This window comes from Hirsutella rhossiliensis (genome assembly GCF_020360975.1).
Source record: "Hirsutella rhossiliensis strain HR02 chromosome Unknown scaffold00002, whole genome shotgun sequence".
Taxonomy (NCBI): domain Eukaryota; kingdom Fungi; phylum Ascomycota; class Sordariomycetes; order Hypocreales; family Ophiocordycipitaceae; genus Hirsutella; species Hirsutella rhossiliensis.
The window spans coordinates 1,904,491-1,918,446 of record NW_025408668.1 but is presented as its reverse complement, the minus strand read 5'-3'; the positions used below and the strand labels follow the sequence as shown (position 1 = coordinate 1,918,446).

At 61.0% G+C, this 13,956-nt stretch overlaps 5 protein-coding genes across 5 annotated transcripts; 3 read left to right on the top strand and 2 right to left on the bottom strand.

Moving 5' to 3' along the window:
- Nucleotides 1–1,454: 1,454 nt before the first annotated feature.
- HRG_01774 (protein-tyrosine phosphatase domain-containing protein) lies at nucleotides 1,455–4,395 on the top strand (the record flags this gene model as incomplete). The annotated part of the gene is made up of 2 exons (XM_044860245.1): nucleotides 1,455–3,281; nucleotides 3,343–4,395. 2 exons carry the CDS (start codon nucleotides 1,455–1,457, stop codon nucleotides 4,393–4,395), a joined length of 2,880 nt encoding a protein of 959 aa, XP_044723878.1.
- A 1,718-nt stretch (nucleotides 4,396–6,113) lies between these two features.
- HRG_01773 (t-complex protein 11 domain-containing protein) lies at nucleotides 6,114–9,146 on the top strand (the record flags this gene model as incomplete). The annotated part of the gene is made up of 1 exon (XM_044860244.1): nucleotides 6,114–9,146. One exon carries the CDS (start codon nucleotides 6,114–6,116, stop codon nucleotides 9,144–9,146), a length of 3,033 nt encoding a protein of 1,010 aa, XP_044723877.1.
- Nucleotides 9,147–10,358: 1,212 nt separating this feature from the next.
- HRG_01772 (uncharacterized protein) lies at nucleotides 10,359–11,150 on the bottom strand (the record flags this gene model as incomplete). Its single annotated transcript, XM_044860243.1, has 1 exon — nucleotides 10,359–11,150. One exon carries the CDS (start codon nucleotides 11,148–11,150, stop codon nucleotides 10,359–10,361), a length of 792 nt encoding a protein of 263 aa, XP_044723876.1.
- Nucleotides 11,151–11,828: 678 nt separating this feature from the next.
- HRG_01771 (kinase) lies at nucleotides 11,829–13,219 on the bottom strand (the record flags this gene model as incomplete). The annotated part of the gene is made up of 6 exons (XM_044860242.1): nucleotides 11,829–12,028; nucleotides 12,084–12,243; nucleotides 12,294–12,586; nucleotides 12,637–12,962; nucleotides 13,041–13,126; nucleotides 13,202–13,219. The coding sequence occupies 6 exons, from the start codon at nucleotides 13,217–13,219 to the stop codon at nucleotides 11,829–11,831; spliced, it is 1,083 nt and encodes a 360-aa protein (XP_044723875.1).
- A 320-nt stretch (nucleotides 13,220–13,539) lies between these two features.
- Nucleotides 13,540–13,824, top strand: HRG_01770 (uncharacterized protein; the record flags this gene model as incomplete). Its single annotated transcript, XM_044860241.1, has 1 exon — nucleotides 13,540–13,824. The coding sequence occupies one exon, from the start codon at nucleotides 13,540–13,542 to the stop codon at nucleotides 13,822–13,824; it is 285 nt and encodes a 94-aa protein (XP_044723874.1).
- Nucleotides 13,825–13,956: the final 132 nt, after the last annotated feature.

Genomic DNA, 13,956 nt, shown 5'->3' with positions numbered 1-13,956 from the left:
GAAGGAAAACGAGAGACAATCCATCCCATAATTTTATTGCGGCCCTTGGAGGTTCTGGACCAGATACGCCAAGGTCCTGTGACGTCGGACCCGGCCCCTGATTGGCCCCAGGAGCTTGCCGAGAGCCCCCCTTTTTCTGGCCGCGCAGCTACCCAATGACGACGACCGTGCGCCATCGGCGGATACGTGCCCTCGCACGGTGCTTGCCTGTACCGAGTCGGGCCGTGGGCACAGTGCAGAGTTGTGATAGGACCCAAAACGGCTCCCGAAGGCTGTGTTTCGTCCTGTCATGCTCGGCTGTAGGGTAGCAAGGTAGGAAGGAGAGTGCCGATGCCTGCCGGGGCCCCTAGGCGACCTGAATCCTCAGTGTCCATCCCGTTTCGCCCCCTTTCCCGCCGGCAGAATGAGCAGCGCATGGGCTGCCCGAGTGCCGCAAGCGTGGTGATTGGCTTTGACGGCTTCCCTCTCGTGGCCATTCTCGCAGATGCTCCTCCCTGTCACCCACCCGCTGCGAGGCTCTTGTCGACGCGACGAGCGACGCTTTGTGCACACCGTGCCAGTCACGGCCTCCTCACTGTCTCGCGTCTGCCGTCTGCCCTGTGGCCCCGCCCTGTAGCCCCCCGTTTCCCCCCTACAGTAGACCTGACAGCGCCGACGACAGGGCCGCATATCCAACGAGAGGCGTGCGGTTCGGGCCACTGCTTATGCTGCTCTTGCGACGCGAGCCTGCCGTGCAAAAGAAGATCCCTTCCCAGCTTGTCGTCTCAGACAGTCAGACCCCTACTGTAACCCCCCCGGGCCTTGACCGCCGTGTGTTTTCCTTCTCCCTCGCCGCCTAGCGCTGGGGCTCCGTTCTTTCTGCTTCCCTCCCCTACTCCCCTACCTTGCCTTGCCTTACATAATAATCCGTCACGGCTGTTGACTTTTTGTCTTCCCCCCTCTCAGTAATTTGGCTCTCTTTTTTTCTTCTTTTCTTTCGGTGCCAATCCGTCTTCTTCACAGCTGACAGGAGTCGACAACCGAGTGTCTTTGTCGTTGCGAGCGAAAAGAGGACGAAGAGCACCGAGCCGGAACATAGCGACCCGTGGATCCGGATCCCGTTGCCACTTTGGACCTGCCCCGGGCTCAGGGTCTTCCCACCCCCCAATTCGCCTTTTCTGCGCCACCTGACGTATCCCTTCCCACAAGGCGCACACCACCGTATTCGGACTCCCCCGCCGCCGCCTCCCACACCTCCCCCAAAGAGCCTTCTGTCGAGAGACCCCTAGCGGCTGCCCGTGTTCCCGGCTAGACCTGTTTTCTATTGACCTCGACCTCGACCTCGCTCTCGCCCTCGCCCTCGACCTCGACATCCTCCTTTCATCCTCCTCTCCCCTCGATATCAACCATGGCTCTTTGAGTCTCGGCCAACAGGGCGCCGTTAGATGCTCTCTCCTCGTCCGCTCCTTCAGGCCATGCACGACTCCCGACCGCCAGACCGGACGCCTGTCCACCACTACACCATGAAGGCTCACTCGAGGCATTCCCCTGCCGCCGGCACCAGCTCCTACTGCCATACCGCCACCCACCCTCCGCGCGCCTCCAAGTCGAGCAAGACGACGACGACACCCCTCGCCTCGCCTCGCCCGCCCTACTCGGTCGGCCAAAACTCGCCTCCCGTGCGATCTCCCGGCCGCCACCACGACGTCCGGGCTCCCAGCCCAAACTACTTCGGCCTCGTCGTCGAATCAAACAGCGATCCGCGCGAGTCGTCGGGCCTCGTCAGAGACAACTGGAGCCCGGCCTCGGCTTCGGTCAGGTCCTTTGCCGCCGCCCTTCCCAAGCAAGTATCCCTCGAGCCCAATGCCGACTTTGAGGCTTTTCGCCGCCAGGTCGATATCAACAAGGGCAAGTCCTTCTCCTTGCCCACGCCCCATCATGTCCAGCCGACGTCACATCCCGCCCCCGTCCGTCCGCGCCCGCCGAGGTGGCACACCCACACCAGCGACGCCGGCTCCGAGCCCTCGTCCATGGCCCGATCCGTCTTCTCGACCAAGGAGCGCCCCACGAGCAGGATGGACATCGACCAGGACAGCCTCTACGACTCGGCCTACGTCTCTGCCGATTCCAAGCGCAACTCCGAGGCGTCCTTGGTCCCCGCGCAAATCATGGCCATGCCAACCTACGAGTCTCCCCGACCCATGGATTCTCCGCGACGGCCCTTGGTCCTGGCGCCGCCCGACGCTCGAGATCCGCGAATGTCGCTGGTGGAAAACAGAGCCGAGCCGACATCCCCCGTCGGGGCGGCCATGGGCACCCGCGCGGTTACCCTCCCGTCCCGCCTGGACGCCGCAGCCCCACCCATGATCTCGGGCGCCAACCTCAAGGAGCTGCTGGGCACGGTCGACGACGGCCGCCTGCTGCTTTTGGACATACGGTCGTCGCAGAGCTTCGCCCAGTCCCGCGTCAAGGGTGCCCTCAACCTCTGCATTCCCACCACGCTGCTCAAGCGGCCCACCTTTAACATCCAAAAGCTGCAGCAGACATTCCAGGGCGGCTCGGGCTCGGGCAAGTTTGCCGAGTGGCGAAAGATGGACTGGATCGTCGTGTACGATGCCCACGCCTCTGACAAGCGCGACGCCGTGACGGCACAGAACATGATCAAGAAGTTTACAAACGAGGGCTTCACCGGACACACGGCCATCCTGCGCGGCGGCTTTGGCATGCTCCAAAAGTCCTTCTCAGAGCTCATCGACGAGGGATCGGCCGCGTCCCCGGCTGGCCAGGGCGAGTGCAAGGGTCGCATCAATGGAGGTCTCGCCCCCGTCATCGGCGGCGTCAGTCTCCCGCAAGCCACTGGCGAACTCGATCCCTTCTTCGCCAACATTCGGCAGAACATAGACTTGGCCGACGGCGTGGGCCAGTTCGAGGTGGCACGCCCCCCCGACCTCGAGTCTCCACTACTGCCGCAGTGGTTGCGCGAAGCTGCGTCTAAGAGCGACCACGGCAAGAGAGTGTCGGACAAGTTTTTGCGCATCGAGCAGGACGAGCAGGCTCGCATGCGCAACGCGTACGCGGCCTTCAAGCTCGACAAGGACCAAATATGCAAATTTCAGCTCTCGGGCGTCGAAAAGGGCGGCAAGAATCGCTACAAGGACATCCTGCCCTTTGACCACGCCCGAGTCCGCCTACAGAACAGACCGGCCGGCGCGTGCGACTACGTCAACGCCAGCCACCTCTCGGCTTCGAGGAGCCACAAGCGATACATTGCCACGCAAGGGCCGCTGCCTGCCACGTTTGACGTAAGTCGAGCCTGCCACCGCCGTGCGCCCTGGTGGAAAGAGAAACTAACGCGAGTCACAGGACTTTTGGTCGGTCATCTGGGAGCAGGACGTCCGCGTCATCGTTATGCTGACGGCCGAGTCGGAGGGCGGGCAGCTCAAGTGCCACCCATACTGGCAGGGCAAAGAGTTTGGCGCCATCAGGCTCAGGCTGCTCTCGGAGAAGAAGGTTTCCCTCGACATTGACAAGCACAGATCCGAATCGGGCGCCGCGTACCCTACGCAGGCGGCAGCCGACTGGGGCAGGAAGCGGGCCAACACGACGACGACGCTCGAGACCTCGACGCCTACCAACCCCCAGAATGCCAAGAGCCAGGCGGAAGCCCCCTATGTCCTGATCCGCAAGTTTGCGCTGTCTCACTCGGCCTACCCGTTTGCCCCGATACGCGAGATTACGCATCTGTATTTTCCGGCATGGCCCGACTTCGGGACGCCCGCCCAGCCGTCACACCTCCTCGCGCTGGTCGAGCTCGCCAACCTGATGCAGCGGGCGGCGCTTCCCCTCGAGACGGCCTCGATCGTCGGGTCGAGGGTGTCGCCGCCCGAGGGCGGTGGGGTCACGTGGCACGACGAGCCCGAGGTCGACGTCCTGGCTCGACCGATGCTGGTGCACTGTTCCGCTGGGTGCGGCCGGACCGGAACGTTTTGCGCCGTTGACAGCGTCATAGACATGCTGAAGCGGCAGCGGCAGGTTAGGCTTGCGGCTGTACGGGCGAAAGGCTCGCAGGTTGACACGGCCATGGTGGACCGCGACGAGGAGCTCTCCCCACGCACCGTCAGGGTGGCGGATGCCCCCGGCTTCTTCGACCTTGCGCCTGCCCTGGCAGCCTCGAATGCGCCGGCGCCTCCGGGGTCCGATCCGCACTGGCCGGAGCAGGACACGGCCGATCTCGTGCAAAAGACGGTGGAGGACTTTCGGGAGCAGAGACTCAGCATGGTCCAGAGCCTACGGCAGTACGTGCTGTGCTATGAGACGATACTGGAATGGGTCAACCGGACGCACGACAGAGCGGTCAACACGATTGGGGGCAGGCGGCGAAGTGGCAGTCTGCAGCAGGCGCGGCGCGACTGTTGACGGTACCACGGAGGTGCTCGGGAGACGGGTGCGAACACGGAAGCGTGCGAACACGGAAGCAGGACGATACGATGAATGAGAAACTTACGGGCGATGGAGTAAACGGGCGAGGAACCGGTAACACGCATGACATGGAACCAGGAGTGCACACGCAGAAAGGGGACGGTTAGGCGCTAAGGGATAAGAAGAACCGGTTACCGTTGCGGCCTGCAGTTCTCTACGAAGCAGCCCTGCCAAGGCCGGCACTGTTGGTCTATTGGGTCTGCGCCAGGGAGGCGGCTGTGGACGAATGTGGCTGTAATACAGTTTCAGAGACGCAAAACAGGCAAGCCAAAAAGAGAGAACAACGAGGAGAATTGAGTACATACAGACACAGGCCATTATTGGCAGACGGCGTCTGTTCGCATGCAAACGTGGGTTGTCAAGAGTTGACGGTAAGCAAGCAAAGGTCTGTGAGAGTGAGATGACGTGCTTGGGTGAGTTGAGCGCTGTGCCTCGGAAAATTGACTGTCTCGGCGGGGTTGCAGCAGCAGCTTCAGTAGGAATACATGAATACCGTAATACAGACATGCATGGTACGATGCAAGCCCGTTTCTGCATTGTCTTTGATCTATTGAAGGCGAAAGTGACGCATGACGACATTGTTCTGCTGATTCAGGGCATTTTCTAGCGCCCGAGGCCCTATCATATGATGCTTGCTCCCCCGGAGTCAGCAGGCGGACGGCGCTAGCTACAGGGCCCCCGGTGAGAGGCTCTTGGGGCGCGTGGAGTGGCAGAAGTAGCGCCATGACTAATCAGGCCCACCGGGTACCTGAGGGCAGGCCCAGGAGCGGATGCTTGAGGCGGGAGATGGGGAACCGTTGAAGGGAAGAAGAGGCTCTGCGGTTGCGTGTACGGCCTTGTATCAGCTACCTACTTGGTAGGAGCAGGGAGAAAAGGAGAGGCTGGTGAAGAAGTCTGAGAGATACTGTACATGTACCAAGGTACATTGCGCGCGCGCGAGAGAAAGGCAAGGTACCTACCTACCTTAGGTAAGGTACCTGCGTCATGTGCGCAGTACTTTGCACGTATGTACAGTACAATGTTTGCGGCGGGTCATCCATTTCCAGCCTCCTCGCGGCCAAAACGACCCTCATTCGTCCAAAACATCGCATCATCGCACCGCAAGCAGAGCTTGGGTACGAATGCCTCCCGCGTCTTCGGGTCTCTTCTGCCGCCTCTCTTCTGCCGCCTCTCGTTTTCGCCCTCTTTTCCGTGGGAGCATCTTTCGCCCGCCTCTTCTTCTCCGTGCTTGACCAGTTTTCCGCTTCTTGGGCCTTCTCTTGTCTTCTGCTTCGCCCTCTCTTAAGCCTGCCCCCCCTCTCTCCGACACACTCCTCTTCCGGTGCCTGCTGCAACCAAGCCCTCGCCTCCGTTTTCCCAGCTGCCGCTGACGCTGACATTGACATTCCGCCTTGTCATCTGGTACGCTCGCAGCTCTCGTTGCGCCGCCTTCGCAGACGCCGCGTCATCCGCCACCGCCGACCCGACTCGCGCCTTTCGCCAGGCCCGCCGATCCGCAGCACAACCTGCCGAGCCCAGTCGTGACCCCGGTGGTCGGCCGCTCTGCTCTTCCAAGCTGCTCCAATAGCTTACAACCCGGGCCCGCCCTCGTCGTGGCCCGCGTCCACCCTTCTTGTTCTAGCGGGCACCCCCTCTCTCAAGCCGACAACGACACGATGCGCCGTCCGTCGCCCGACCTGTCCGAGCTCTCGCGCAATCTTCAAGAGTCAAACGGCCCTGACTCGGACGAGACTATGGATCTCGACCTCGACCTGGCCATGCCTCCCGCAGACGACGACGCCCGGGAACAAGAAGACCGCGTCTACACGCCGCCCCCTCACATTGCCGCCCGCTTCTATCGTCCCTCACAGGCGCGCCGTAAGGGCTCGGCTGCTTCCTCGCGCCGCAACTCCATTTCGTCCGCCCACTCTCGATGCTCGTCCATCCATCACCCGGCCTCCCGCGAGGCGGACCAGAGCAAGTATGTCGCCCAGCACCTGCGCCGCGCGTCTTTCCTCGAGGACCGTCGCGCTCGCTTGGCCGACAGGGCTGCCCATGCCGAAAAGGTCCGCCTGCGGGCTGCCCTAGCCAAGGCGGCCCCACGCGGCCAGTCGTCGTCCGAGGAACGGGCCCTCGCTGCACAGCAGGCAAGGGAGCGCAACCTGGCCGAGATTGTCGCCAACTGCGCCGAGGAGGTGAGAAAGGCCAAGCAGGTGGCTGAGCTGACCAAGGAGAAGCGCGAGCAGGAGATGGTTACCATGAGAACAAAGATGGAGGAGCGCCTGGCCGAGGCCGAGAGGCGGCGCGAGGAGATTCTGAGCAAAACCGCAACCATGCGCACCCGCGGCCCGAGCCTCGTTGCTCGCAAGCCCGTCGGCGTCGAGGTCCTGCCGCAGGTAAAGGAAAACGACAAGCCTCCGATGGATGACGACGCCGCCGTCGCTCGCATCCAGAGCTGGTGGCGCGGGCGCACAAAGAAGCAAGTCATTCACGAGTTCAATGCTCTCGGTCTGTCCGTCGACGGCATCCGCGACACCTCGTTCGATGCCGTGGTGGAGCTGCTGGCGCAGGAAAAGGTCCTTCTCATCACTGCCCGCCTCCTCCGGATATGCGGCCTCCAGGAGGGAGCGCCCGGCTCGGTCGAAGAGCTGGCTGCCGTCCGCACCTTTCTGAGTGCCTACCTCATCCTCGGTCATCCGAATCAGGTCCTCATCAACAAGAATGATGGCGGGGGTGACGCCGACGACGACGACGCTCTCGCGGCGCACCGGCTGCCGTCGACGGATCTCGCCAACCCCCAGCTGCAGGATCTGATCCGCAAGGCCAAGGACCTGCTCATTGCGTTTGAGAACATGCTGCTGCGCTTGACGTCTTGGAACCGGTACACGATGCCCCCGACCCTGAAGAAGACGCTCCCCGAGGCCTACGCCGTCTTCTACAACGCCTTTATTGCGTGGAAGTCGCGCGACTCCAATGCGCTCATCGAGGTGATGCTCATGCAGTTTGTCGAGCTCGACGCCATCTTCCAGACGGTCAAGGACACGACCGACGATGCAGCCACGGCGCTGTACCGCCAAAGCATCCAAGACAGCCAGCTCATGCTGATTGTGCGTATCAAGAAGCTGGCCGGTGCGGAGAGGGGCAAGAAGATGATCTTCAAGGCCGTCAGCGAGGCCCGCAAGACTCGCGGGGCCAAGAAGCAGACGGGGGACACGAAGCCCCGCGTCACCGAAAACGCCTCGGGAGAGGCCACGGCGACGGCCAGCAGTCTCGTCGCGGCCGAATCGCAGACGCTGACCCCCCCGGCGACGCCGGCGAGCAGGAGCGAGGCCAGGCCGACTGTCATCAAGTCGGGGCTCAACGGCCTGCTTCCCGACAACCGCGTCGTCGTGCACGAGCTGGCAATCAACAAGGAGTATCAGATCCCGTGGGAGGAGTACGTCGAGCAGCAGGCTGTCCTGGCGCGACCCCTGTACGCGCAGATGCGAGCTGCCGTGGCCGAGGAAGACGGCGAGGCCAACTTTCGCTTCTTCATGCTCATGGCCGGCAACATCAGGGACAAGCTGCAGCGGCTGCTCAAGCCGGGCAACTCCATGTACAACCTCATTGGGGAGATTCTCGACCCGGAAATGGCGGAGCGGCAGTTTGCGCTGGGGAGCTTCTCGTACGAAAGGTTCTTCGCCGCCATGGGCTCCCTCCTGCCCAAGCTGTGCGCTCCATTCCGGGACGAAGAGGTCAACGACCTGGTGCAGAACCGCCTCGGCGACGGAGACTTGATCGACCGGGTCGAGGCGCTCAACGGATTCATTGACGTGATGCTCTGCGACTACATCAACTACCTGCTCCGGATTGCGGCGCCGCAACTAATTGAGTCGGCCGCCCAGTACGAGGCCAAGAGGTTCGCGTCGGACATTGCCGACGCGGGCATGAGTCTGGCCACTGCCGAGGCGGCCTGGAGGTCTGCCAGGTCCAAGGTCATGGCCGAGGTCCAGAGGCGGGACCCGGAGGGCATCGGCCACGCCAAGTCGCAGCCGACTGCGGCGCGGTTCTACGCGCAGATGCTGGTCGACGTCTTTACGCAGCCGACGCCCATCGCAGCCGAGCAGGTGCCGGCGATGCTGCGCCTTGACCTGGGCCGCATCAACGACGTCTCGACGATGGCGCAGCGCATCATCACGGTGGGCGCCGTCCTGCTGCAGTGCAAGAACCTGCTCAAACGGGATGTCAGGACGCAGTGGAAGACGGAGGCATCGCGCATCATGGCGGTGCTCGAGGCCAACCACGCCTCGCTCGGCGCCACCGTCGACGGGACCATGGCGGCCCTCGAGGCAGGGCGATCGATGCCCGCCGCCACCAAGACGCACCTGCGCGCCCTCGTGACCAAGGTGCTGAGCGCCGGCCAGGACATGTCGCAGCAGTCGGCGGAGCCGCGCGAGCCCGTGCTGCGGCTGCTCCTGACGCGACTGCGCGGCAACATCTTGGCGCGGCTGGCGCCCGGGTCGGCCAGCGAAAAGGTCAAGGCGGCCAACACGGCGGGCGAGAAGCTGGCCAGCCTGGGCCTGTCCGAGTTTGTGGAAAAGGTCAGGCACATGTCGGACCTCCTCGACAAGGTGGGCGCGGTGGACAGGGCGGCGCACAGCCCCTGGTGGGACGCGGTCGCGACAAAAGTGCAGCAGGAGGAGCTGGAGCCTCCGGCGCAGCAGTCGTGAGCTTTTGTGTCGAAAGGGGGGGCTGTTGAGCGAGCGCGTAGTGATGAACTGGACAACAGGGTCGGTTGAGGTGGGATTTGCAAGTCATGGTATGGGCCCTCGGTCGAGAATGCGAGGCAGCTCTTTGTTTTATCGTTTCTTTCGGGCGCGCGGCGTTGGGGATTGGCAAGATAAAGGGAGCATACGCGGCTTTTCTTCAGGGGGCATAAACCGTCATGGTATGACGGGGGAAGGGTCGCGTCTCTGGAGGCGGCCGACAGGGGCCTTGCTATTGTTGAGCGCTGGATGCGCAGCACTTACGAGCAGCGCATGGAAGCTCGGTGGTGAATGAGAATGCAAGACGGTGGCTGGCTGCGCTGGACCTGCGTTGGGCGCCGTAGAATCGACTTGACCGACTGCTCGACCGACTGCTCGACCGACTGCTCAACGGGCTAGTCGACTGGATACTTGAGTTGCTGCCTCTGCCTACTCACTCGTAGGTTATATCGTAATCGCGTTCTTATTCCAAACCACAAGCCGTCGGGGTGCCGCCGACTAAAGCGGCATCCCAAGGGATAGATCGCTGCCTCCGCCTCTGCCTCTGCCTTTGCCTCTTGCGGCGTCATATCTTGCCCTTGGCGTTGCCTCTAGCCTACGCATTGCGGAGTATGACGCCATATCGTGTCTGGATTCACTCGCGCATATTTCTATTCTGGTCGATTGCCGGACAGGATTCCCGCCCCCTGTCCTCCTATTGTAGACGAAAGCTGAAGCTGCTACTCGCACACCTGCTGTGTCCTCCAGACGCAGGCTTAGTTATAGCTTTGCTCCATATCTTTATACATACTTCGTAGGCCAAGCGGTTTACTACGGTAAGACCAAGACTCCAGCGCGTCGGCAGGCTCCATTTGAGGGTGATGGTGGTTGGACTGAGTGCCGCTCACGGTGTGGCTACAGACAGGCCACAAGTGACACTCAGTCGTGGTGATGAAGCGAGGCAGGACACGCCCACGGCCCGGAGACACAGAATTGTTCAGCAACCCCGAATCACCACTCCCCTCCGTTGTCCGCGACGGCTGCTGCCGGCCAAGCCTCATCCACCCCTTCCACGGGCTTGCCAGAGGCAGTCGACAAGCCCCTGCTAAGGCTGCAGACAACCTGACGGCGAAGGTGGCACGCAGTGGGCGCACGTTGAGTGAGATCTGGGCTCGAGTGGACATGCTCTCCTTCCCACTAAGGCCCGGGCCCATGGTCGTCGGGAAAGTCATCGCTGGGAAAGTCGTCGCTGGGAAAGTCGCCGTCGGCAGGTCCATCGCCGGCAGGCTTGTCAACGACAGGGTTTTCCACGACAGGCTTATCGTGAACGACGGGAGGCCTGGGGATGAACTTTGGCATGCCCTCCCAGACCTGCTTCTTGAGGTGAACCAAGGGCTGTTTAATCTGCGGCGGACAGAGCATGTCGCCGGGATAGGCGCGGCCATACCACTTCAGCCAGCGCTGCATCTCGACCTGGCCCGAGACGAGGTCGCCGCAGTGCGGGTCGAGAATCTTGTCCTCGGCCCACTTGTACTCGCGCTCCGAGCACGGCTGCGGGTTCTCGGCGAGGTTGCAGGCGAAGATGCCGAGGGAGCCGTTGCGCGCGACCGAGATGTGGATGGTGCGGTCCGGGACCAAGTACATCTCGCAGTAGGCCTGGAAGTGCTGGCGCGCCTCGAGGTACGCCCGCGGCGCAAAGGGGAACGTGTCGTAGCGGCAAAAGTACTTGCTCTTGGGGAGGGGGATATGGTCGGGGTATGACGAGTTGCGGAGGGGCGGCAGCGGGGGCTCGGGGTCGGTGAACATGTCTATGTCTCCGGGCGGAGGGGGGAGGCTGCCTCGCTTCGTCACCACGGCTGCTGCCGAGGCCGAGCTGTCCCAGGGGAGCGTCACCGTGTAGTCGCCGTCTTCCAGGCCCGACGCGAAGACCCAGGAGCAGCTTGCCCGGGCGAGCAGGCAGGCCCAGGCGGCCGTGAACAACGGGCGCATGTGCAGGTGTTTGTTTGTGCGTGTAAATGTGCGTGTAAGTGTGCGTCTCCGTCGGCTTCTCACGTGTCCAACAAAGGCTGCCTTTGGCGATGATGGCGAACGTTGGAGCTGGGTACAGCAAGGACAGCAAGACAGAAGTCGGGGTTTATCCTGTAGTTGATTTATCGTGGCGTGCAGCCGGAGAAAGGAGACGGGGAAGCCATGGCTAAATAGAGCAAGAGGAGAAGGAGACCGGAGAAAGGAGACTCAAAGTTCTGCGCAGAGGAGGCGCAGAAATAGGTAGGCAAGGTGTAAAATAAGCCCCTGTGGCGAGCGAAGAGGCGCCGTCTAGCTTTTGCGCGCCATGGCGTGCCCGGCTATTCCTCCATGCGCCATGGGGCCGTGAAAAGGCAATGCAGGAGAGGTCTGGGCGTCGCCCTCGGAGACGAGTTGATACGCAGCTACGCCAGGCAGCTCTTGCCAGAATACTCTGTCTTTGTCGGTCCTATAGGATTGCCGTCCAGAGAAGGGGCGGAAAGAATTCTGATTCCTCAAGCCCACAGGGAGTCGTATCCGAGAGTGGCCGGCTCGCAAAACGCTGCCTGGATTCCACGCCGTCCCATGTTAGATTGCGCCGTGGTAGATGGGTATCCGGGAAGAAAACATGTGCATTTCATGTACGAATACCCCCTCGTGTGTTCACGGCAGCGCGTCTTCGAGTCGATGCTGCACTAGAAAGTCATCCTCGAACAGGTCCTCTGCGCAGGGCCTATCTTCTGGGAGCCATCGCAGAATCCTTCGAACGAGGCAGAGAAGCAACTCTTGGTCCTTACCCTTGAGACGCCTCTCGCGAGTCTCAAGTGACTGGTTGGGGATCGGAGTTGAAGCGACCCAATCACCTGGCTTTTGTCAGCTTACAGCGCAGACAGTACACAGCCAGTTGTGGAATAGGACCTTCACCATCCCAGCATTGCCTGCACCTCGGGCTCTGTTCCAAGAAACTTCTCGGCGGTGGTCCCATAAGAGAAACCATCTCGGCCAGATGCTGCCCGTCATTGAGAAGGCCCTTTTTTTCAGCACGAAAAAGACGGCCCCCTTCGAACAGATCCCAAATCTGTGCCATGTCAGGACAAAGAGATGCAGCAGGAATGCCTCGTAACGCACCATGACTCCAACGGACCAAATGTCGATTTTCGAGTTCCATTCCATGTCCATAATTACCTCGGGCGCTCTGTAAACGCCGGGCATGACATCCCCGCGGTGATTCTCTCCTATGCGGGCGGCGCCGAAATCACAGATGACGGGCGAGCCGAAGGTGATTGGCATCGCTCGCGAAGTGTGGATAACGCGATCCGGTAGTATCTTTCGAGGAGATGGGCGTTCAAACTCGGCTTGCTCAATGCTCGAGAAAACTGCGGGATCCGTGGCACCTAAGAGGATGTTGTTGGGCGATATGTCTAGAACACCATTAGGTTGCAAGCTTGCCCGGCGGCTTAACGGGACAAACCTGTATGCACCACCCTCGCCTGGTGCAGGAAATCCAGCCCCAAGAGGACCAACTGCAAAGTCTGCTGTAATATCTCTTTGCTCAGTGCTTTGTCTGGAAACATGTTGCGAAACTTGGTGTATGTCAGGCCCAATGGCCGCAGGAGCAAACACCGATGCATCCCATGGGGCCCGGATAGCTGAAAATCATCTTCAACAAGCCGTAGCATCTCCAGGCCGGGGTGCTCAGCATCGATGGATCTGAGATGCTGTGAAACTGCCCGTTCGTTGTCCACCTCGGTGGCGTCTTGCGCCGTGCAGACCTTGAGGGTCAGAAGACGACGTTGTCTGATTTCCATGTCGCAGTGAGCAAGAGGGCCCGTCATCTGATATATTTCAATGCGAAGCATGCTGCGAGGCACCTACTGGAGATGCCGGCAAAGCCAACCAGCGGATGCCGTGCCAAACCCCGGGGTTTGGTGACATTCCCGACCGGGTATGGCGCCCTCTTCCTATCCTTGAGGTTGTCTGTATGTACAGTAATTAGCCACCGAGACTGATGCAGCTATCCCCCCACCCCAACACACAATGACCTGCGCCGGCATGATTGACAGTGTGTGTACGCAAGGCATCCATCATGGTGTTGTTGCTTGCCGTCATCAAGTACTTGATTCTGGTAATTCAATAAGTCGATGAGCCTATACACATAAGCAGCCAAGAAAGTACTTTGCCTACGCAGCCCACCAGATTGCCGCCTAATTGGCCCCGACACCTTGCTTCTCCTCATTGCAGCCAACTCCAGTTTCAAATCCCAGCCGCTTCCTAGCATCCCAAGCTCCGTCAACGCGCAGGGGAGAAGAGGGAGAACGGATATGCAGACACCGTCCCGTCGAAAACATGGAAGACTTGGGAGCGCTGCGTTACCATGTACGACGACAAAGTTGTCAAGAGGAAGCTTGGTGATGAAGAGCTACTTCGTCGCCCAAATGGCGACATTCTTCGGCCGTTCTGGGCGAAGGAGCGATTGCTAAACGAAGCCGCATCGATTCAGTTCCTTCGCGAAAACACCACCATACCGGTGCCGACATGCCGGCTCTACACGATGGATGGGCTTGTCTACCTCGAGACGAAACGGATCACGACCGGGGTACTCCTCGAGGAAGTAGATGCAGTCTCTCGGCCAGCCGCGGTCGCTGCCATTGATGACTAGATGGAAAGCTTCATACTTCCGTAGCTTCGTCTGCTTCGTCGAAATTACATTGGAAGCGTCGACCTAAGTCTTCCGGTATCCCCCCCGCAGCGTGTATAATATCGCGATAGACGGTCTTGGGAACGAATAACG